The 26,115-nt window shown below is 42.1% G+C and overlaps 1 protein-coding gene across 1 annotated transcript in view; it reads right to left on the reverse strand.

The window, feature by feature from the left end:
* tim (timeless) overlaps positions 1-26,115 on the reverse strand; it is a 394,051-nt gene that overhangs the window by 16,065 nt on the left and 351,871 nt on the right. Inside the window, exons 22-23 of the mRNA XM_080274845.1 lie at positions 19,278-19,285; positions 18,492-18,678 (exon numbers count right to left, since the gene is read on the reverse strand). Coding sequence (XP_080130971.1) covers positions 18,492-18,678; positions 19,278-19,285 — 195 coding nt within the window. The remainder of the gene's footprint in view (positions 1-18,491; positions 18,679-19,277; positions 19,286-26,115) is intronic.

Consider the following 26,115-nt stretch of genomic DNA (forward strand, 5'->3'; position numbering starts at 1 on the left):
ATCATCAGCAACTTATGAATAAAATATCTTTAAGTGAAACAACATTATGGTAAATACGAATGAACTGTTCACAGTTTCAGCATGGGATTATCATGGCACTATGAAACAAGGCACAAAGTTGAAGATTTGTTACAAGGATGTCACCAGAACTCACAATATAATGATCTGATTGTATCTCAATCCTTTTAGCTATGAAAACTTTGTGCCACTCCTCTGCCTAGTTTCAGAATATATAAATCCCTTAACTACAATGACACTGTTCATTTTGTCTTTAAAGGCTCCAACATGCTTGCATGCATCAGCCCTGGCCACCTAATGGCAGCTCTCCATGCTGCTCGATCTCTGGCAGCTTCCCTATTCAGTCCCTTATCCGTGGTCACGCTCAATGACTTCATCCCAGGTCTTACTTGGTCTACCTCTTGCAACCCTACCCCTAACATCAGCACTTCTCACTTTCTACAACCAATTATCATCCCCCATCCTCTCCACATGCCCAAACCACCTCGATTTACCTCTCCCCATCACAACACCAATATACTTCAGTCCCATCCTACCTCTTAACTCCTCCATCTTAAACACAGTTCCCCCAGGCCTTGCATTCAGGGACGCACTGCACATGCACCTAATCATTGTCATTTCCATACGTTTGAGCCTGAGAATATCCTCCTCCTCCTATACTGCCCAGGTCTCACTACCATACAGAATTACACTCCTAACACATGCTGCATACGAAGATCCTTTTGCATGGAGGGAGAGCCCTCTCAATGTCAGGAAAGGCAACAGCTCCCTGAACATCTTCCAACTACTCCTCACTCTAGCCACAGAGCTAGTTCCAGTCCCAACTTCAGCACATAACATGTCTCCCAAATAACAAAACTCTTCCACACATTCAAAAGACTCACCAGCAAGTTCAATCCTTTCAATCTGACAATCTCCACCTGCTCTCCCCGACACACCGCACACATGAAATCAGCATTCTCTCGCAGTCTACTTCTGCTAGCACTACATCTCTTATGCACCCACTTATCACACACACTGCACAAGATGGAATTACTTCACACACCCTTGTGGCAAATCGCACATGGCCACTCTCCCTCTTCTGTGACAGTACCGCCACCAACCCTAGATACCATCACTTTTGTTTTATCTGCATTGACTCTTAATCCCTTGTGTTCCATACCTTCTCTCCACTTTCTAAGTTATTCCTCCACCTCCCTTGCATTCTTTGGAATCAACACAAAATCATCAGCATACAACATCTCCCACAGGAGTCCATTTCTAAAGCCATGTGAGAGGTCTTAAAGCACCATGATAAACAATAAGGGGCTCAAGACTGACCCCTGATGCACACCAGCATTCATGGAAAACTTACCACTCAAATCTCCATTCATCCTCACCTGGGTGTAAACACCCACATACATAGCCATAACCACCCTAACCAGCCACTCCTCAATCCCAAGCTTTCTCATTGCCCACTTCACCACCTCTCTAGGAACTCTGTCAAAGGCCTCTCCAAATCAACAAAAACAAAATGCAGAGCCCTTTTCTTTCCTGTGTATTCTTGCTGAAGCTGTCGAACAATGAAAATGGCATCAGTCGTCCTTTTCCCTCATATATACCCAAACTGCATCTCTTCAATATTCACTCTTACTCTAATCATACCTTCTAGAACTCTCTCCATTACCTTCATTATCTGGTCCAAAAGCTTTATGCCTCTATAATTTCCTCTTTCCAGGGCATCACCATTCCCTTTGTACACATTTACAATTAAACTCTTCAGTTATCATGTGGGAAACACACTCATATATATAATCGTATTTATCAAGTCAGTGACTATCCCCATTCCATTATCTCCTGAGGCCTTCAATATTTCAGGACTCAACCCAGACACACCTGCTGCCTTCCCCAACTGCATCCTATCTATTGCCCTGCTCACAGTAGCAGCATCAATCAAAGGCCATGGTCCAATCACTGGATCTGCTGGCTCCAAACCTTCCCTGTCCCAGTCAAACTCTCCATTCAACAACTGGTTATAATGCTCTCTCCAGGCGTCTTTAATAGCCCCACTGTTCACCACTACCTTTCCCCCACCATTCTTCTTCACTGACTGCTCACCTATTATATCCTTGTTTTCCTTCTTTGTCTGATTTGCCACCTTAAATCTCATATTCTTCCTTTCCACACTATTTATGTTTTCAAGTAAAAGTCTCTGAGACTCACATTTTGCCCTGCAAACCTCTTTTCTAGCTCTATGCTTGGCAGCCAAGTACCAGTATTCCTCCTTGTTACCGCTCTTTTTTCATTCCCGGAAATGCCTACTTTTCTCCTTAACTGCAGCTTCTATACCCTCATCCAAACACCAAGTTACTTTTTGTCTTGGAAGGTCCCTTGTCCGTCCACCCACTGAATCAGTAACTCTCAGGAGATAATTCTGTCAACAGCACTCTGTTAGGCCACCACACTACTCATCTTGCTACAGAATGCATCCCTCACTGCTTGGTTTTTTAACTTCCATACCTTCCTCCTACATGCATAGGGCCTCTTTTTTATCACCTGCTCCTTAAGCACCATGTCAAGATATCAATAACTTGTGTTACTGCACACACTCCTTGCTCCCTGTAACTTTAACATCCCTCACTTACCTCCTATCAGTCCTCCTGACTAGGAAATATCCTACCTAGACTCATATGTAATCAACCTACTCTCTCTTTTCCTAAAATGTGTGTTGCACACAATCATGTTCATTGCCTCCCCAAACTCAAGTACCTTTTCTCCTTCCTCATTTCTTGTGCCAAATGCACATCCCCCATGTGCTCTTTCATATCCTTGAGCTGCTTCACCTACATGACCATTTAAGTCCCCTCCCAAAAGTACAATCTCATCATCCCCCATACCACTTACTACACATTTTAGGTCATCCCAGAAACTATCCTTCTCTACCTCATCCAAGCCTACCTGTTGGGCATATGCTGATATAAATGAAAACATAATCCCACTGAACAAAATTTTCAATACAGGTATTTTTATCCTTTCACTTACCCTCATTACATTCATATATTCCACCCATTTCTCCTTAACCAACACACCCACACCACCATATCCATCTTACCTACCCTGCCAAAATAACTTGCAACGACAGTTCCTCCCAGCAACCATTGTGGCTGATCCTCCCCTATATCTGACTTCTTGCATACATCCAACATCCACCCAACCCCTATTCAACACCTCAGCTACTGTACTTCCCCTGCTCTACCCCTCAAACTTCTCACTTTCCATGACACCACTCTGATCCCCTTGGGTGATTTAGTTTCCTCAGGCTTGCTTTGATTCCCTTTCTTTGTTGTCATAATTGGTAGAAATAACGGGGAGAGACAGACCACAGGCCGCACCGACCTGCACAGTCCCATAGCCCACTAGCAATGACCAGTGGCTGAGGCAGTGGTCTCAGGGCACCCTGCCAGGAGAGCTACAGTGACACCCTCCAAGCACGCTTGGCAGTGTAACTGCCCCGCCATTATACTCCCATTGATAGGGCAGCCTCCTGGGCACTACTCCCAGGTTCAGGCCTCTCTCAATTGGGTGGAAGCGGCAGCCTGGGAACTGCAATGCCCTGTACCCTCTAGCACAGATCCGAGCCCCACTTCATCCCAGCCCCCAAATCTATGCTGGCGGTGCCCATACCTCCCCTCAGTAGGTGTGCCACTAGGTAGCCCTTGCTGGCATCAACCCCTGTGACATAGTGGGTTATGTTGCATGATATGCAAAGTGCATACAGAGTAATGCATGAGATAGTTAGAGGAAAGTGTTTAGGAGTGTATGCTGGTTTATTCTCCACGTTGGTGTCACACTGAAAAGGCCAGCAAAGGGGGATAGTCAGATAATCTGGTAGCTAGTGAAACAGGAGCTCCAGTTCTCTGTATCACCAGCATTCCCATTCCCCTTTGGTGTACCACCCTGATCGGCTGATGCTACAGCCTACTATTTTCAGATAATTTTATCTAATTGCACTTTATTTAGCTGAAGGGATTAAACAAATCCCTAATTAACTCTTTCACCACTACTGGGCTCTCCTAAGTTAGATGACACTGGCCATAACATATAAAATCTTGAACCAGGCAATGCATTCTACTGCTTTATTCACTAGAATAGGTCTCCTCTCATCTAAGAGGAGACCTATTCTAGCGAGGGGGTCAAGGAAAGCTACACCTAACTACTCCAGCTCCAAAAGTCTCTCTTACGCTGAATCAAACCTCTTGGGGATAACCAAAAATTAAATAAAAACCATCACCAGACTGAAGGGGATAATGTTTTTTTTTTTTTTTTATGCATCTGACTCCAGGCACAGGCTTCATGGTCTGTTTCTAAGGTCCAGTAGTCCTCTTACATGCCATAAACCTCCACATATCACTATTTTGGCACTAACACCCATCATCCATCTCATACAGGACTGGTGTATTGGCATTTTTTTCGTTTTTTTTCGTTTTTAAAGGCTCCAACATGCTTGCATGTGTCAGCCTTGGTCACCTAATGGCGGCTCTACACGCTGCACGATCCATTGCAGCCTCCCTGTTCAGTCCCTTAACCCTAAGGTCACACTTAATGACCTCGTCCCATGTCTTTCTCGGTCTACCCCTCATAACTCCACCCCCAATATTAACACTTCTCACCTTCCTCACCCAATTATCATCCCCCATCCTCTCCACATGTCCAAACCACCTCAATCTACCTCTCCTCATCACAACACCAATACACTCCAGTCCCATCCTACCTCTCAACTCTTCCATTGTAAACCCAGCCCCTCAAGGCCTTGGACGCAGGGACGCACTGCACATCCACCTAATCTTTGTCATTTCTGTACATCTGAGCCAGCGAATGTCTTCCTCCTTCACTGCCCAGGTCTCACTGCCATACAGCATTACACTCCTAACACATGCTGCATACAAAGACCCCTTAGCACGTAGGGAGAGCCCTCTCAATGTCAGGAGAGGCAAGAGCTCCCTGAACTTCTTCCAACCACTTCTCACCCTAGCCACAGAGCTAGCTCCAGCCCCACCTCCAGCACACAACATGTCTCCCAAATAACAAAACTCTTCCACACACTGAAGAGATTCACCAGCAAGTTCAATCCTTTCACGTTTGACGATCTCCACCTGCTCACCCCGGCACGCCGTACACATAAAATCAGCATTATCTCGCAGTCTACCTCTGATACCACTACATCTCTTATGCACCCATTTATCACACACACTGCACAAGATGGAATTACTTCCCACGCCCTTGTGGCAAACTGCACATGGCCACTCTCCCTCGTCTTTGACAGTACCGCCACCAACCCTAGATATCATCACTTTTGTTTTATCTGCATTTACCCTTGAACCCTTTTGCCCCATACCATCTCTCCACTTCCTAAACCTTTCCTCCGCCTCCCTTTCATTCTCTGCAATCAACACCAAATCATCAGCATACAACAACTCCCATGGGAGTCCGTTTCTAAAGTCACGTGAAAGGGCTTCAAGTCCCATGATAAACAACATGGGACTCAAGACTGACCCCTGATGCACACCAACATTCACGGAAAACTCATCACTCAAATCTCCATTCACTCTCACCTGGGTGTGAGCACCCACATACATGGCCATAACCACCCTAACCAGCCACTCCTCCAAGCCAAGCTTTCTTATTGCCCACTTCACCACCTCTGTAGGGACTCTGTCAAAGGCCTTTTCCAAATCAACAAAAACAAAATAAAGATCCCTTCTCCTACCAATATATTTTTCCTGAAGCTGTCGAACAATGAATATGGCATCAGTGGTCCCCCTACCTGGCATAAACCCAAACTGCATCTCATCAATATTCACTCTTTCTCTAATCATACCTTCTAAAACTCTCTCCATTACCTTCATTATCTGATCTAAAAGCTTTATACCTCTACAATTTCCTCTTTTCAGGGCATCACCCTTCCCTTTATACACATTTACAATTACACTCTTCAGCCAATCATCCGGGACAACATTATCTATCTATCTATCTATAGCCCGACGCCCTAATCCCGCAAAGGGTGGCCGCAGACAAAACGCCTCCAAGTCACTCTGTCACCCACCATTTGACTCCCCTCCCCCCAACTCACCCCCCCCTCCCTCATATACCTCTCAACTCCATCCCTCCACCTCATCCTCGGTCTACCCCTCCCTCTCCCTCCCTCCTCCTCACCTACATACACCCTCTTAGTCAGTCTTTCATTCTCCATCCTCTCCACATGTCCAAACCACCTCAGTGTATTTCTCCTAATCTTTTCAACCACATCCACATCTACCCCACAATGTTCCTTCACTTCTTCATTCGTCAACCTGTCCCTCCACATCACTCCACATGCTCCTCTCAAGTAACTCATTTCCACTGCTCTCACTCTTGACTTGTTCCCCTCTTGCAAGGTCCACGCCTCGCTTCCATACGTCAGGGTAGGGATCACAATACCATCATGCAGTGACTTCTTAACTTCCATACTCACCTCCCTATTTCTCATCACTACTTTCAGTGTGCCAACAACCTTCCTTCCCTGCTGTACCCTTTCACGTACTTCACACTCATAAATAATCCTGTTTATGAGGTCAGTGACCTCATAAATAATCCTGTTTATGAGGTCAGTGACTAAACTCACCCCTATATCGCCTGAGGCCTTCAACATTTCGGCAGTCAACCCAGACACACCTGCTGCCTTCCCCACCCTCATCCTGCCTATTGCCTCACTCACAGTAGCAGTATCAATCAAAGGCCAAGGGCCAGACACTGGATCTGCTGGCTCCAAACCTTCCCTGTCCCAGTCAAACTCCTGATTCAACAACCGGTTATAATGCTCTCTCCATGCATCTTTAATATCCTCACTGTTCACCACTACCCTTCCTTCATCATTCTTCACACACTGCTCACCTATGATATCCTGATTATCCCTCTTCACCTGACCTGCCACCCTAAATATATTTTTCCTTTCCCCATGATTTAGGTTATCAAGTAATTGTCTCTGTGACTCAGACTTTGCCCTGTATACCTCTCTCCTAGCCCTACGCTTGGCAGCCAAATATTCCTCTTTGCTACCACCCTTCTTCCATTCCCGGAAAAGACTTCTTTTCTCCTTAATTGCAGCTTCTACACCCTCATCCCACCACCAAGTTACTTTATGTCTTGGTGGTCCTCTTGTCCAGCCGCATGTTACATTAGTAACTCTCAAGAAATTGTTCTTGAGGGCTCTGTACTGTTCATTAACGCCTCTGTCTACAGCTCCCTGTTCAGCCACCACTCTCCTCAACTCACTATAGAAGGCATCCCTTACTACTTGGTTTTTCAGCTTCCATATTTTCCTCCTAGGTACATAAGTCCTCTTTTTCATCACTTGTTCTTTAAGCACCATATCACAAATCAATAGTTTGTGCTGCTGCACACACTCCTCACTTCCTATAACTTTAACATCCCTCACTAACCTCCTATCGGCCCTCCTAACCAGAAAATAATCTATCTGACTGCTATTTCCCCCAGACTCATACGTAATTAACTTACTGTCTCTTTTCCTAAAATATGTGTTGCACACAATCATGTCCGTTGCCTCCCCAAACTCGAGTATCCTTTCCCCTTCTGCATTCCTTAGACCATATGCACATCCCCCATGTACTCCTTCAAAACCTTGTGCTGCTTCACCTACATGACCATTTAAGTCCCCTCCCAAAATCACTATCTCATCATCCCGCATACCACCCACTACACGTATTAAATCACCCCAAAATCTATCTTTCTTTGATTCATCCAATCCTGCCTGTGGAGCATATGCCGTTATAATCACAGCTATCTTTCTTCCCAACAGAATTTTCACTACCAATATCCTATCGCTTACTCTCAAAACATTCATAACATATTCCACCCATTTCTCCGCAACCATCACACCAACACCTCCATATCCGTCTGTCCCCCCCTGCCAAAACAACTTATAGCAACAGTCCTTCCCAACAATCTTTCTGGCTGATCCACCCCTGTACCGGACTTCCTGCATTGGCCGAGGTATATTCATGACATGTTCATGGGTCTACAGGTCTATCTGTAAAGTCTGCTTTTATGAAATTCAAATCCTTAAACTGTTCCCTCCTTCCACAAGAATTCGAACATGGGTTCATTAAAACTGCAGGCCACCTCTCTACCGATTCAGTCACTATCTATCTATCTATCTATTGCCAGACGCCTCAATCCCGTTTGGGGTGGCCGCAAACAAATCGCCTCCAAGTCACCCTGTCCCCCGCCATTTCACTGCCCTGCTCCCAACTCACATCCCCCTCTCTCATATACCTCTCCACCCCATCCCTCCATCTCATCCTCGGCCTCCCCCTCCCTCTTCCCCCCTCCACCTCACTCACATACACTCTCTTTGTCAGTCTTTCACCCTCCATCCTCTCCACATGGCCAAACCACCTCAGTGTGTTCCTCATAACGCTTCCTATCACATCCACATCCACACCACAACGCACCTTTATATCCTCATTTGTCAGCCTGTCTCTCCATGTGACTCCACAGGCTCCTCTTAAATAAGTCACCATGGTCACAAATAATACATATAAGGAGAACATTTCCCCCAGATGGAGATATCCTGTGTGTAGCAGTATATGCGCACTTTCTAATATAGCTGTCCCTGTTAAAAGCAGAGGAATTTACCAGAGAAGGTATAGTGCTGGTTCAAAGCAGTTTAATAACCCAGGGACTTGCTCTAGTATTCTGGTTAATAGTCTTTATTGTTAATAAGTTAAAAGCTACTGCATTTAACCTTTTATGGACAACTATAATGTAAAAATGGGTACAAATACCTATAATGATAGGAATATTTCATGTACATGACTGCACATGCGTGGTGTGATGACGTGGAAAACGTAAGAAGGTCTTATACATCTTAACATAGAGTAAAATGAATATTTAGCTATAGTTTTTATTTAAAAGTAAGATTAACTTGTTAAGTTAGACCATCCTTGTAAATTTCACGAATTAATTCATGTATTTAAGTAAATGCAATTTAAATAATATTTGGCAACTCTGAGTCCAACAAAGAAAGAGATACGCCTTATTCAGTCAGTCTCATTCATGCATGCCAGCTGACGGAAGCACACTGTATATAAAAATAGCAAGCACCAGGACGCTTGGATATGGTCCAAGCAACCTAACCAAGACCACAAGCCCGTCATTATCCGTCATTCTGACTTATGTAGCTACGTAATATATGGCCAAATTAAGGGGAGCTAGCTAGAATCAAAGAGATAGTAATAGGTGAGTTAGGGTGTCAGTTATACCCCACTCATTCAAAGAGACTCCTATTACTTCATTTTAACATTTGATGTCTTAGTAAAAGAATACCCTCAGAAATGAATTTTTGACAACACATACAGTATTCTTATTCACATAGCTCAACCTTTCCCTTACTATGGTTACTCTACCTATCAATCTATTTTACCTTTTGGGGGCCAGATGCCTTGATCCCAGAGGGAGTGGCTAAAAAGAAAACATCTCCACTTCCCACTATCAACTGCTATTAGCCTGCCCTCTTACCAACTCACACTACCCTTATTTTTATATTAGCCTGCCCTCTTACCAACTCACACTACCCTTATTTTTATATCTCTTCATCCCATACTTCTGCCTCATTCTCAGTCTCCCTCTCCCCCTTTCCCCTCCATTTCACTCAAATACACTCTCCCAGCCACTCTCTCACTTTTCAGCCTCTGCACACGGCCAGACCATCTAAGGGTCCTTCTCCCAGCACTTTCCAGTACACCGGCAGCAACATTACATTGCTTGAGAATTTCCTCAGCTGCCTGTCTGTCTCTCCAGATAACTCCTCATACCCTCTTAAATAACTACTGTAATTTCCACTCCTGTAACACTTGACCTAGATCCTCTCACTCTTACACATTACATATTTAGGCTTACACTGAACAAATTTATCCTATCTATCTACAGTACAATATCTACTGGTTTCTATGCTCCAATCCCTTATTGCCCTATTAGGAACTTAAAGAGCTAGAACTATGCTACATAGGCTACTTCAGATATTTAAGTTATAAGTGACCAACCTATCATCCCTGAGTAACATTAAGTGAGCAGTAAACCCCAACCATCTCACATACGTAAACTTTTATAGGCCACGTCTAGCTGAAAACCTAAATTCATTACCACCAGGCATCTACTGAATTTGTTCAACTGTACAAAATCCTATCAGTCAAGAAGATTAAAAATACCTAAATCAGCACTTCCAAAAGAGCTTTGACTGGTTATAAAGCACCATAAGCTTTAAAATAAACTTTTTTTTTTTTTTTTATGCAAGGAAGAAGGAACCAAAGGCCAGGAGCCTGCAAACCGTTCCATCCATGAAAAAAAACAAAAAACAAAACAAAAGAGAGCCAAATTCAAGATCCATTCATTTTAAGGTGCCTGAACACACTGCATTTGAAAGACTGGAGATCATAGGAAGTAGGAAATACAGACACAGGGAGACAGTTCCACAACTGACCTGCTGCACAAATGAAAGACTGCGAGTAACAGTTAACTCTTGCATTAGAGAGCTGAACAGAAAAAGGAAGAAAGTTTGATGCTAGATGGGTACTACACAGCCATTGTAGAGGTGGAGGGATGCAAGCAGACAGTTCAGAGTAGCAGTGACCATTGAAGCAGTGATAGAAAAGAGACAAAGATGTAACACTACGACAAAGAGACAGAGGTTGAGGGGAGCCAGTAAGAGGAGGAGAGTTAATGAGATGAACAGCCTTTGACTGTACCCTATATAGAAGAGCTGTATGTGGGGAGCCTCCCCATACATGAGAGTTGTACTCTACACAAGGGCGAATAAAACCCGTGTGTACAGTCAACACCCGTGCTGGGGTAAAGAAGGTAAGGAATCTCTTGGAAGCAGATTTTACAAGAGATGTAATATGATCTTTCCAAGATAAGTCCCGAGAGAATGAAACCCCAAATATGTTTAAGGATGATGTGGGATTAAGCTGGATACTGCTAAACATTAGTGGGTACTCCTGTGGAGGATTTTGTCAAGTTGATAGATGTAAGAACTGTCTTTGATGCATTAAAAACAACAAGATTATTTTTACCCCAGTCAGAGATACGAGCCAAGTCAGACATTAGGTATGCCCTACACTCATTCCTTGTTTGTTGAAGTAACTGCTGAGATGGACGTTGCAAGAACCAAATGGAAAGGTGAAGGGTAGAATCATCAGTGTATGAGTGGATAAGGTTAGATGTACAGCTTAGAAAGTCACTGATGAATAAAAGGAAAAGAGTTGGTGATAGGACAGAGCCCTGAGGAACACCACTGATGACAGATCTTGGAGAAGAATGATGGCCATCTACAACAGCAACTATAGAACAACCAGAAAGGAAGCTATAGATGAAGGCACAGATAGAAGGATAGAAATCATAAGTCGGCAGGTTGGAAATTAAAGATTTATGCCAGACTCGATCAAAAGCCTTTGAGACGTCAAGTGCAATGGCAAAGCTTTCACCAACGTCCCAAAAGGAGGAGGACCAGGAGTCTGAAAGGTAGTTTAGAAGATCGCCAGTGAAGTGTCCCTGACAGAACCCATACTGACAATCAGAAAGAAGGTTATGATGGGAAAGATGTTTTAAAATTTTTCTGTTAAGAACAGCCTTGAAAACTTTTGAGACAGGATGTTAAAGCAATTGGGCGATAGTTAGAGGGCTGGGAATGGTCACCATTCTTTGGGACTGGCTGAATGAGGGCAAACTTCTAGCATGAAGGAAAAGTATTGTTGATAGACAAAGGTGAAAGAGTTTACCAAGGCAGGGTGTAAGCACAGAAGCACAGTTCTAAAGGACAAGAGGAGAGGGACTCCATCCGACCCATATGCCTTGTTAGTACTGAGGCCAGTGATGGCAGATAATACATCAGCTGAAGATATTTTAATGTCAGCCATGAGGAAGTCACAGGGGGGGAAGTGACGGAGAAACAGCACTGGAATTGTCTAAGGTGGAATTGGAGGAAAAAGTCTGAGCGAAGAGATCTGCTTTATCAGTAGATGAAATAGCTACAGAGCCATCAGAGTAGAAAAGAGGAGGAAAGGATGATGAGGTAAAGTTGTTAGAAAGGCTTTGGCAAGGTGTCAGAAGGAGCAGGAAGAATTTGAGTTGGAGAGTTGAGAGCATTTAGTATGGATGAAATTATTTTTAGCAGAGCGAAGAACAGACTTAGTACGATTCCGGGCAGAAACATAAAAATGATGTGATTCAGGGGTGGGTTGGCTCTTGTACCTTTTATAGGCCCTCTCCTTGTTGTGGACAGCATTAGAACATGCGTGATTAAACCAAGGCTTTCTTGTATTAGTTAAAGGATATGAGAAGGGAATGTATGCTTCCATGCCCAAGAGAATAACCTCCATAATGCGCAAGGCACACTCAGATGGCTCCCGGCCATTGAAGCAATAATCATTCCAGGAAAAATCAAAGAAGTACTGCCTGAGGGCCTCCCAATCAGCAGCTCCAAAGTGCCACAACCGACATGTCTTTGGAGGGTCCACAGGCCGTACCTGAGTGACAGGACAGGTTAAGGTAATAAGGTTGTGATCGGAGGAGCTCAACAGAGAGGAAAGATTAACAGTGCAAGCATAAGGATTAGTCGAAAGGAGAAGGTCAAGCATGTTGGAGCTCTCTCCAAGGCAGTCACGGATATGGGCAGGGTGCTGTACAAGCTGCTCTATGTCGTTAAGGATAGAAAAGATGTAGGCTTGTTCACGAGGTGGATCAGTGAAAGGAGAGGGGAGCCAAAGGTCGTGGTGAACATTGAAATCTCCTAGACTGGAGAATTCAGAAAGGAGAAATGGATAGGATGTGTTCCATTGTAGAAGTAACATAGTTGAAGAATTTTTCATAGTCAACAGAATCAGGCGATATGTAAACAGCACAGATATATTTAGTCAGAGAATGACAGGAATGCCAAAGCCAGAGAGTAGAGATTTCAGAAGAATCAAGTTCAGAAACATGAGGGCAAGATAAGTCGTTGCGTACATATACACAACAGCCACCTTTGGCTTTGAAATGAGTATAAAAAATGTTGGAAGATACAAAAAAAGGGTTTGCTATCAGTTGCCTCAGACAGCTGAGTCTCAGTTATGAAGAAACGGTGAGGTTTAGAGGAGGAGAGGTGGTGTTCAACAGGGAGAAAGTTTAGAGGAAAGGCTGCGAATGTCGGAGAAATGAAAAAGAAGAGAGTTGGACAGTGGTTCCAGGCAGCTCGCTGAGTCATCACAGGGAGAGGGGTGGATGGTGGGGGCATTTATGGTCCCCTCCCCTTGGGGACTCCGAGGCTTGGTTATTAGACGCCATTTTTCTTTTTTTATTTTGAAAAGGAAGTGTAGTGTGTAATGTGCATGGAGTTTGGTGCTGAGAAAGTTGTATTGGAGGGCATGCTGGCCAACTCTCTGTGTTACTGAAACACTGAAAAAGTTCAGCAAAGGTGGATGATCAGGAACTAGTCACGAGGGCTGATGAAAAGGAAGCTACAGCTCTCTCTGTCATTAGCATTCCAACCACCTTGGGAGTACTGCCCTGCTCAACTGGTCCTACAGTCTACTCCTGGACATGGTGATCTATCAGATTTCTGTACTGTACTGTGGTGACATGTACAGCCCAAGCATGGCTTAATAAATCTGGTGTTGGCCAGAATAAAATCATAAGGCTTCTCTGCAGTCAAGGGATTGCTGAGTGTGACTAACCCATACAGCCCAGTGATCTCTTACCAAAGTTTAACTGAACAATCAGGCATAAGCCAGAATATAATAAACAAGATGTCCTGAGACTGCAGAGGTTCCAATAACAGGAGATAACATTGGCATCAATAACTGCAACTTCTGCAAGTCTGAGTGGCTCTCATCACCATAACACAACAGTTTCATCTGAATGAAATACTTTCATACTATGTAATCAATAAATGACATGAAGAGAAACAACTTATATCCTTAAGCTCTCAGCCTTCAATTATAACTTTAATATGGTCTGCTGCTGAATAACCACTACAAAATCTGGCTTGTACTCTTAGGTGCATTGCAGTTAAGGTACGACTAATTTGATCTATTATCATTATTTTTTTTTATAACAGAAAGAGAGTTGACTAGCTAGACATTCTACAGGTTTTTAATGTTGCCTTTTTGGTGAAGCAGAATACCAGATCCATTTTCCCATTGTCTCGGTACTGCTTTGGCTTCCAGACATTTCATAAATAGTTTTGTTAGTTTCTTTAATGCAGTTACCTGCATCCCTAATGTACTGTAGAGACCATCAAAACTTCCTCCTACCATACCCCTCTTAATCCTTCACAGAGTTTTCATTACTTCTTTTTATATAATGCTGGGGATCACTGTGTCTTTCTTTCTCCAGCTGTGACAGACTTCTCAATCATGATACAGCTATCATATAGTTCTGCATAAAATTCTTTTGCGCTTTTGACCACCTCACTTCTGTTGTTTTCTACTTCTCTGTCAGCATCTCTCATAGCAAGCTTTTGGTTTCTTCCTATACAAATACTGTTAGGCTACCTTTGGACTTCCTTTAGCCCTTAAGGATTCTTCACTTCTGATCAAGTTAAACTTTCACATATCTTAATTTTTTTTCTTGTAGATGGTTTTTCTTTAGTTCAGCTGCTACTGTGATTTCTCCTTGTACTTATGACCATATTCATTCCTTCTTTACAAGTTCTCTTGTACTCTCTGAGAGTTTGCTCCAGCTCCCCCCCCCCCACAGGGTTACTACCTCCTGCCTCTAATGATGATCCATTTACTGTTCTTGTGAAGCTTTCATTCACAGATTATGAGTCAACATCTGCATCCACCAATACTAGCAAACTGAACTCTGTTGCATTCTCTCTTGCTGCTACAAGTTTTGTTATTTAGGAGACATGTTGTGTGCTGGAGGTGGGGCTGGAGCTAGCTCTGTGGCTAGGGTGAGAAGTGGTTGGAAGAAGTTCAGGGAGCTCTTGCCTCTCCTGACATTGAGGGGGTTCTCCCTACGTGCTAAGGGGTCTTTGTATGCAGCGTGTGTTAGGAGTGTAATGCTGTATGGCAGTGAGACCTGGGCAGTGAAGGAGGAAGACATGCGCCGGCTCAGACGTACAGAAATGACAATGATTAGGTGGATGTGCAGTGCGTCCCTGCGTCCAAGGCCTGGAGGGGCTGGGTTTACAATGGAAGAGTTGAGAGGTAGGATGGGACTGGAGTGTATTGGTGTTGTGATGAGGAGAGGTAGATTGAGGTGGTTTGGACATGTGGAGAGGATGGGGGATGATAATTGGGTGAGGAAGGTGAGAAGTGTTAATATTGGGGGTGGGGTTATGAGGGGTAGACCGAGAAAGACATGGGACGAGGTCATTAAGTGTGACCTTAGGGTTAAGGGACTGAACAGGGAGGCTGCAATGGATCGTGCAGCGTGGAGAGCCGCCATTAGGTGACCAAGGCCGACACATGCAAGCATGTTGGAGCCTTTAAAAACGAAAACGAAAACGATTCTCTTTAGAATAACTTCTCCCTCTCTCTTCTGAGATCTCGTATTACTTGGCTCCTCACTATTCATTGGTTGTTTCCTACATTTATGCTGGTGGCAGGCTGATTAAAATGAAAAATTACATTGCCATACTAAAGGGATTAATTATTACCATTAGCATTTTCAAAAAAAACACCATACTATGAATTATACTGTAATATCACCACAAATCCAGAAGCTAATAGTTGATTACTGCACATTCTGGAACTTCACTGAAGATGATCTGATGTGTACCTCAACAGTTTCACACCATTAACCATAATTTAACAACATAAGAGCTTAATTTACATCAAACCTTTCAGGAAGAAAATAAGAAGTGTGGAAACATAATTCTGTACAGACCCAAGAAAAAGTTAAGCTAAAGAATAAAAAATGAAAAGCTAAGGATATGTGCCTCTAAATGAAAGCTCCAGTCAGGGACGATGCCAAACAATGGGCAAGAGAAATGCAACTAAAGAAACAGCAACATGCTCTCTGCACAAGCCAAAATTCTGGAGCAATTGCATCTAAGGCAACATAAATAAACTCACATGCAGAGCTGAGCACTTCCGCAATCACTTCCGCAAACTGCAAATTCTGCAATTGTGGAAATATGATTTCATTTGTAAAAATTTTACGTAAACCTGCCCGCAAACCAGCCTGACCTCCGAGAACTATGAGCAGTTTGTGTTTATGAAGGGCAACATGGACCTGCTCAAGAAGGAGTTGTCTCAGTTGTTGGAGGAGTCTGACTGTAACTAAGGGGTGAGGACTAAGGAGGTTAGAGCAGAGGAATAGAGGGGGACTGGTGTGTCAATTTGTCAAGTGTGCAATGTGAAGTGTAATAATTTTATTAATTTATCTACAATAGTGAATGATTTACCCTTGTTCTGTAGTAAATACAGTCTAATATACAGTGCCCTCGCACACTGAACGTATTCAGAGAAAACAATTCGCCTAGTGAATGAACGGGGTAATCAGGTCCACAAAACCATAATGAATGAGTTGATCTCTGAGTGAACTAAGTCGGGGAAAAGAGTAGGCCATAACTGCCATCTCCCATATTGAATGACCCTCCCACCCACCCCCAAGCAGACACTGCACAAGAGGTCAGATCAGTGGCTCAATCGGTAGAGAGGTGGCCTACGGTCCTACCGGAACCAGGCTCAAATCCCCACTGGGGCAGGGAACAGTTTAAGGATTTGAATTTCATGTAAAGCAGACTTTACTGATCTACCAGAAGACCCGCCGACATGTCGTAAAAATAGCCCCGCTAATACCAATACACCAGTCCTGTATGAGACAGCCCTAGCATGTATTCAATATGGATGGTGGGTGTTAACGCCAAAGTGGTGACATGTAGAGGTGTATGATATGTAGGAGGACTACTAGGTCTTGGGAGCAGGCTGTGAAGCCTATGCCCAAGGTCAAGCACATATATATATTAAAAAAAAAAAGAAAAAAAGAAAAAAAAGTTGAGCAGAATCCAATGGAGAACGAGGATTTGCCTATGTCGAAGATCAGTAAAATTCTAGCGGTAGTGGATGTTCTGAGCGTAGAGGTCAAGGCAAATGAAACCAGCCACATTAGGACACAGGAAGTGCTCAGTGGTGTAGAAACCATATCAGACAGAAAGGCACGATACAAAAGTCAACATGAGAAAACAAACGCTCATCACACGTTACTACTGAAATCAAGAATATGAGGTGCCAGTTGCCTCTGCATCATCTGCTACACTTCCTGGGGAAGACGATGATGAAATGATGTCAGTGGTGTCATCACTGGACTCCGAAAGTTTTATGGAAAAGGTGAATGAGGTACAGGCACGTGGGGAAGTGGTTCAGTCAAGTGATGAGGGTGGGACTGGAGACGGGAGCGAGGGAGAGGAAGGTGATGAGGGGTCGCCCTAAGTGTACGGTATCTCCCTGCCTCAGAACCACCTGTATTCAAGCCAATCAGGACTGCCATCTGCTCCACTTAAGGTAAATAACCATGTATTTTATATTTTATATACAGTACCTGTACTGTATGTGTTTGAAATGTGCCCTTCAGTACATCTCTGTGGCTCAAAAAGTGGACTTTGAGGAAGTGCTGCTGGCCATATGCTATTTTTCCCATAAGATATGTTGTTCACAGTGAACGAATTCGCAGTGAACGAGCTCGTCTACCGCCCATAAACTCGTTCACTGTGCAAGGGCACTGTACTAACATAATAATATTTTAAAATCAGTATATATTTTAGTTTTACTATAAGTATAATTTTATATATCCCATTCAGTATTACAGACAATTTCCAAACTTCATAAAGTCACCTACTCTTAGTCAGAATAGAGGAAATAAAAATATAACTGAAGTGCATGATTAACTAAAGATGATTTTTTAACCCTTTGATTATGGAAAATACCGGTATCATCCTAAACTAAATAAATTCCTCTAACTGTATTCAGAACAAAATGAAACTGGTGCCATGGCAGGATACAAATGGTTTGCATTTGTGGAACTGCAAATTTCAAGAAGTTTGCAGATTTGCAGTTGCCAAAAGTAAGGTTTTAGTTTGTGTATTTGCGCTTGTGGAAATGAATTTTCACTTGCGGTGCCCAGTTCCAGTCACATACCTAACTTCCACTTTCAGAACAAGGCAATTAACTCTCTCATGATCAGAACAACTCTGGGAGAGTATTTTGTTTTAGCTCATGCCAGATGATTTTATTCATTTCAGAGTGAGTCTTATGAGTATGACAGTTAACACTGTTACTATTAACCCTCCCAAGGTCAGGACACTTCTAGCAGCATCTTCCAGGTAATATTAAATGATTTTATTCAGCTGAGTGAGTCATAAAAGCCTGAGAGAGTTAAGAAATGCTGTACAAGCTTTCAAACTAAACTTTATGGAGAAAAAATCCAAGAGAGGGGTTGAGGTACAATCCTACCTTGGTGGAGAAGGAATGCCACCTTGAGATGGCTCACTGTCTGCTGGGTAAAGGTGAAGTTTCTCGTCCAGTGAGGAGGCAGGGGAGGAGGGGCTGGATCGGTTGTTTTCCATCGAGCAGTCAGACACACGCTCAGAGGAGTCATCACAGTCAATGGACGAGGGACCCTCCATCATTAGGGGCTCCTCTGTCCTGGAGGTGGCCGGAAATATTGTACAGTATCCGAAGCTTCCATTAAAATAATGCAGACTTCCCAGTGGTCATATATATAGATATTATGATTAAAATTTTCCTACTGCTGATAAAAACTGCTACATTAAGTCCTCATTGTAAATCTCTCTTTTTTACTTCTTTATCTCACTTGAGTCCATAATAAATAACAGAAAAATTCCCAATTCAGGTTTAATTCTACCAATAATATGGACTGCCAGTTCCCCACTGAAGTGTCAGCAATATCTGAATCATCATTATCAGCATCTCTGATGTCTTGTTCCCCATGGGATCTCCCTCAACATGGTATGGCCAAGACAGAACTGCATCCAGGCTACCTTTTCCCTAAATACCTCCCTCACTCCTCTTCTTCTACCTTCTCTCTCACCACTTTACTGACCCACTCTCTTCTTCCATACCACAAGAGGTCTGTCTCTTCCAACAATACCCCTCAATTCATTTTCAAGGAGTATGACCATATTTTTATTCATTTACTGTATCCACATTTCACTCTATCATAATTTCTTCCATTCCACTGCTGTATACCTGTACCATAATTTTCTGTATTACTTACACCATCCATCCTTCTTGTGCTTGTAGCTGTCCAGGAAAAAGATAATTTCTACACCCTGCAATTTGGAAAGTTCTCTAACTAACTATTCAGCTTTCACTCCCATTTGAGAGTGTCAACAGTACCACACTTTCACATGAGGTTCTCTTCACCTTCATACAAATCATACTATCATGCACAATACAACCAAGTTCTCTAAACATTCTTCTCTATTCTCTACTCCAAACTCTGTTTTAATAAATGTACTTCATAAAAAAAGAAATGTAATACCGGTATTTAAAAACACACCACTGGCTCATAATTGAGACTGCCTATACATGACATGAGTGAGATACAGAGCTGATAACATTATTCCAATAATGTCCAATGGGACTACTGACAGGCAAAAACATAGGGACTATGAATCTGGTTACACTGTACTCAGCTTATGTAACCAATTTATACATTTCTTTCAAGATTGAATTAATAATATAAGTACTTATATTGTGAAAATTTCATGTTTCATAAAGTAGCTTTGCATAAATGGTTCATGACCATGTAATATTTGCAGAAGTCTTACTGATGAGGGAACAGTCCTCAAAGATCTTATTACTGTAGTGGTTAGATGCTGTGGGATAATGGTTTTTGGATATGGGCTAATCAAATTAAAACTATGATATGTATCTGAACTGTTATCTCCTTGCATACTAATCCATCATTTACATTCATTTGGTTACAAAATTTATAACACCTTTCACCTCAAAGTTTCAACTTATACTCTTTGACTTTTCCTATGAGTGAAATCAGTTGAAAGCATTTTCCAGAAGAGATTTGGACTCAAACAAGATTTCATATTAAGATGGAAAGAAATTAAGTTCTTTTGTTATTGTACCTATTCCTATGCCTATTCCTACTGTAAATGTGGCTAAAATAAACAACACTTTACAATTCTGACTTTTAAAAATGTGTTGCATGGGACATGACTATGCACATACAGTTGTGGTTATAAATAATCACCTATCCTCTGGTACCCCATGCGTCAGGCTGGCTCCTTTATGCGCGGTAAGCACAGTAAAGTAAGAGGGGTTGAGAGGGAGGGGCCAGAGAAAAGGGAAGGTGGATGGGGGGGATGGGTGATGGTGCAGGGATGGAGTGAGGGAGGGGAGGGAGGGTAAGTAGGGCAGGGAGAATAAATGCAAAGTGGTGGTCACATGATTTGTCTATTTTCTTTCATTCCAGCATGATATAAAGGAAAATAATATTCAGTAGATAATGCTGCATTACACCTTGTATAGCAGCATAAGACAGCTAGCTTTAGATAGATGGTGAAATCAAGGGCTGGCTTGTGAATGAAAAATACTGACATGACAAATCAAACATTAGTGCAAAGCCATAAAGACTGTGTGGGCCCAGACTGTCAATGAGTGGGAGCCAGAGAACAAGAGGACACGGGCCCGCCTCCTCCAGCACACCAAGGATGAGTGAAAGCTGTTCACTCGAAACCAGCAAACCACCAACAACAATGTTTCCGCGGTGCCACACAGACTGCAATAGGTTATTAAGGTAGGAGGCCACTGGACTACTTACTAAGGCTTTCCTGGTTGGTATAGCTAGAACAACATCGGTAAACACTGACATAGATATAGTTGAGGAGTTTGGGTAGGATTTTGATATATTTTCCTTCTAACATTTTATGAGAGATACTGTTTTTATATTCATCCATGTGCACAGACATCAAATTTAATTACCCATCATGCACAATTATTTTAAATAGCTTTTTCATACTGAGATGCCATAAAATAGTTGACGTTATGGTGATTGTACAGATGGAGTGTATACCGAGAGGATGATTCTTTTTAGTGTGGACACAGCCATGTCGATGGTTGCATTATGATATTTTGGTCCAAAAATTAATTACTTGTAAGGGTGAAGGATATCTCTTAAGCAAACATTACAGAAGTCAGAGCCATCCAGATTCCATTCTGTGTCCGAAGCAAAAATATACGGATAAACACAAGTACCTGGCTCTGCACAAGTGTTTGATCTGTCACGTCAGTATCTTTCTCTCATGAGCCAAACCTTGATATCAGTACCTATCTAAAGCTTGTTATCTGATGCTGCTATACAAGGTGTAATGCAGCACTGTCTACTGAATATTAACTCCTTTATATAATGCCAGAATGAAAGAAAATAGGCAAATAATGTGATCACCACTTCGAATTCATTCTCCCTCCCCTACCTACCCTCCTTCTCATCCCTCACTCCATCTCTACACCATCACTCATCCCCCCACCCACCTCCCCTTCTCTCTCTGACTCCTCCCTGTCAGCCCCTCTTACTCCACTGTGATTTGCCATGCATAAAGGAGCCATCCTGAGGCATGCGGCACCCGAGGATAGGTGATTATTTATGACCACGACTGTACCTGCCCTTCCCTCACAGCTTCACCTCCTTCAAAAATAATATAACTAGACAAAAATAAACTTTTAATGAAAAACAATGAAAAAACATAACTGGTAGGTACTATACGACTTAATTCCCTCCACAAGCGACATGCCACTAGAGGTATATGATGAAAATGTTTACCTTCAATAAATTACCATAGCCTATGGTAGCATATCTCATCAGAATCATTGGCTACAATACTGTCACATTGTAAAACCATGTAATTCTTAATCTGCTGTAATAACCTGTTGGTTAGTATCTTAGCAAGGAAAGCCTTAACTGGAGTAATTATATAATACTGAATCAAAACCCACACTAAAAATTTACCTCAAGACAGATCCAAATAAGTCAAATAGGATAAAACCACACACACACACACACACACACACACGAGCAGCCGGAGAGAGAGGTCGTCCCAGGCATCGCTCCTAACCTTGAGTAGTTTCAGGAATTTTGTCTGTCCTGTCTCCTAGGGTCTTTCTTTAAATTTAAAATAATGAAAGTTGGTAGACTACCAAAAATGTAAAGATTTGTTGGCAATAGTATACATGAATGTTTGTGGCTTATTCGGTAACAGCTGTTTAGGTACTTTACCGGTACGCTAAAGATGGCCGAAAATGTAAACAATGAGGGAATGGAATTTCAAGGATTTGATGCTAATACTAATGTCATGGACCTGGTGAAAACATTAATTATGAGGATTAGTGAACTCGGAAAAAAAAGTAGAGAATCTAGTGATAAAGGATGTGTCAGGAAATACGGAAACCACCATACAGAGTCTAATCCAGTCCAACGAAACAGCCAATGAAGAGATTAAGAATTTGAAGAGGGAAAATGTTGAACTGAGGAGGAAACTTGAAGAGAGTACTAATAAAACGGAGAAGGTGAGTAATGTACTAGAAGAACACAAGGCAAAGTGGGCACACGTAGAAGAAGAACAGAAAGAAGTGGTCAGCTTAAGAGAGATCATCCAGGAAGAAAGGGAAATGAACAAGAAAGAAATGGAAGAAAATGTAGTGAAAATACTGAAGAAAAAAGAGAAAATAGTGAGAGAAACTGTAGAAAGGAACAGATGTGTGGTAGTATTTGGAAACAGGGAAGAGGAAGAAAAGGTTAGGTTTGCAAGACTCGAGAGAGACACGAACATGGTGAGAGGAATATTAGGCAAGATTGACCCCGAAGGAGACAAGTGGGTAAAAGAAATTGAGGAAGTAAGGAGGATAGGGCCTTATAAGAAAGGGGAAACAAGACCAATGAGAGTCAAGTTTACATCAGAAAGTGTAATAAATGAGATACTTAAAGTGACCTGGAAATTAAGCAAAGAGGCGGGGATGGAAAATATTATAATAAGAAAAGATCTGAATGAAGAAGAAAGAGAAGTTTTAAAATCATTAAAGGAAGAAGTAAAGGAAAAAAATGATAAGAGGACAGAGGAAGAACGTAATACTTTTTTTTGGAGAGTATTGGATATGAAAGTAAGGAAATGGTATTTAAGGAAATAGAAGTGAAGGAAACTAGGGGGGATGGTTGTGAAAGATCAGAAGTTGAGGAAGTGGTACGGACAGAGAGTAGGAGAGAAGAGGGTATTAATAATGTCAAAAATAATTTGAAGGTGATATATACTAATGTTGATGGTTTCATATCGACAAGGATCGAAATTAATGATTTCTTGAGAGAACATGAACCTGATGTCACGTGCTTTGTAGAGACCAAATTAAGAGAAGATATTGATGTTCATTTGGGAGATGGTAAATACAAACTGTGGAGAAAAGAAAAAAAGGGAGGAGGAGTGATGATAGCAGTGAAGAACAACATAAATGTATATACTGTGGAAATGGGAGAAGGCAGGGCTGAAGTGATATATATGAAATTAGAAACTGGAGAGAATGTTAAGAGAGATATGGCGGTAGTGTATGTTCCCCCAAAGACGAGAGCATGGAAGGATGACGAATACCATGAGATGTTGTCAGATATGGCTAGCTACTTGCAAAAAATAATTGAGAAAAGCAATAATATAATTTTGGTGGGTGACTTTAATTGTAAAGAGGTGAACTGGGAGGAATGGTACTCGGGAGGCGGCGAGGATTCGTGGGGTACTCTGTTATTAAATATAATAATGAATAATGTGATGACGCAGTGGGTCAAAGAAGAGACACGGTTTCGAGGTGAAGATACACCAGCAAGGTTAGATTTACTGTTCACCAAAGAATCCGATGTAATAGAATCATTGGAATATCTCTGTCCTTTGGGAAAAAGTGATCACGTGGTCATTGAGTTCCAGATGTTAATAGGAAACGTCGAGCCAAGAGACGAGCTTCATAGACAGGGAAGATACAACTTTGGCAAAGCAAATTTTACAGGATTGAGAAACTTTTTTGAAAATGCGGATTGGAGAAAATTCAGAGAAACAAGAGAGATACAGAGGAAGTGGGATATCTTTCTAGACCTCTATAATTTGGGAGTGGAAAAATTTGTACCAAGAGTAAGAGGGAAAGAAAACAGGAAAAAGGAGTGGTTTAATAGAAGGTGTATGATAGCCAAAAAAGAGAGAGATAAGGCGTGGAACAATTGGAGAAAGAGAGGTAACGACAGAACAAAGGAAGAATATAAAAGAACAAGAAACGAATACACAAGAATACGTAGGGAAGAAGAAAGGAATTTTGAAAAAGGTATAATTGACAAATGCAAGGATGAACCCAAACTGTTTTATAGATTTGTTAATGGCAAACTGAAACAAAAGGAAGGAATCACCAAGCTGAAAGTAGATGGAGAGGTCTTTAAGGATGCAGCAATGCAAGCAGAAATAATGAACAAACGTTTCCAGTCAGTTTTCACTAAAGAAAAGGAGCTTGTGGAAGGGGAGGGAGTGATTAGAAATGTTCCGGTGATGAAAGATATAAAAGTGGAGGTGCAGGAGGTGTATAAATTACTGGAAACTCAAGATGTAAGGAAAGCCCCAGGACCTGATGGAATTTCTAATTGGGTACTGAAGGAATGCAGAGAACAACTGGCGGATAAAATTCACAGCTTAATTGTATGCTCACTGGAAGAGGGGAAAGTGCCAAAAGAATGGAAGAGGGCAAATGTGGTACCAATTTACAAGGGAGGAAACAGGGAAGAACCTCTGAATTATAGACCAGTGTCTCTAACCAGCATGGTCGCAAAATTGTGTGAGAGAATCCTGAAAGACAGATGGATAAAATATCTGGAAGAGATGAATATTTTGGCTGAATGTCAGTTTGGATTCAAAGTGGAAGGTCATGTGTTTCAAACTTGTTGAGCTTTTACTCAAGAGCGATTGATGTGGTACAGGAGAGAGATGGTTGGGTGGATTGTGTGTACTTAGACTTAGAGAAGGCCTTTGACAAGGTACCTCATAAGAGACTAATGTGGAAACTAGAATATATAGGAGGACTAAAGGGGAAACTTCTGGAATGGATGAGAGACTTTTGAGAGACAGACAAATGAGGACAGTAATAAAGGAAAAGATGTCTGGATGGAGGGAAGTAACAAGTGGAGTCCCTCAAGGCTCAGTGTTGGCGCCAGTAATGTTCCTGATTTACGTAAATGATATGGTAGATGGAGTGAACAGTTATGCGAGTCTGTTTGCTGATGATGTAAAGATCTTGAGGAAGATAGAGGTTGAGGAGGATTGTAAAATACTGCAGGAGGATTTGGATAGGATACACAATTGGAGCCGGACGTGGGAAATGAAATTTAATGTAAAGAAATGTAAAATATTGGAAATGGGTAAAAGTAGCAGGAGACCATCACTGAATTATTTTTTGGGTAATGAATTAATCACAAAAAGGAGAGAAGAGAAAGATTTGGGAGTGCTGGTCCAAGATAGTTTGTCACCAGAAAAGCACATTAACAAGATAGTTGGAGAGACTTATAAGCTCTTGACTAACATAAGAGTAGCATTTCATTATATGGATGAGGAAATGATGAAAAAATTGATAGTGGCCATGATCCGCCCCAGGTTAGAATATGCAGCGGTAGTGTGGTCCCCACACAAAAAGAAAGATATAAACAAGATTGAGAGAATACAAAGAACAGCAACCAAGATGGTCCCCAGTCTGACAGACCTGTCATACAGAGAGAGGCTGGAAAAACTGGATTTGCCTTCGTTAGAGGAAAGGAGAAAGAGGGGAGACATGATTGCGGTGTTCAGGACCATGGTGGGAGTAGATAAAATTGACAAAGAAGATCTGTTTGTATGGGATAAGAGAGCAACAAGAGGACATGGAATGAAATTGAAACAGTCAAGCTGCTTGAAGGATATCAAGAAATATAGCTTTCCTTACAGAAGTATAGACTTATGGAATAGCCTGGACAAAGAGATCATCCAGTCTAAAAACTTAAACGAGTTTAAAGTTAAATTCGACTTATTGAGAAACAGCGACGGAAACCCACGAG

This window comes from Coenobita brevimanus, chromosome 60, assembly GCF_032717465.1.
Source record: "Coenobita brevimanus isolate Jiangsu-jjx chromosome 60, ASM3271746v2, whole genome shotgun sequence".
NCBI lineage: Eukaryota > Metazoa > Arthropoda > Malacostraca > Decapoda > Coenobitidae > Coenobita > Coenobita brevimanus.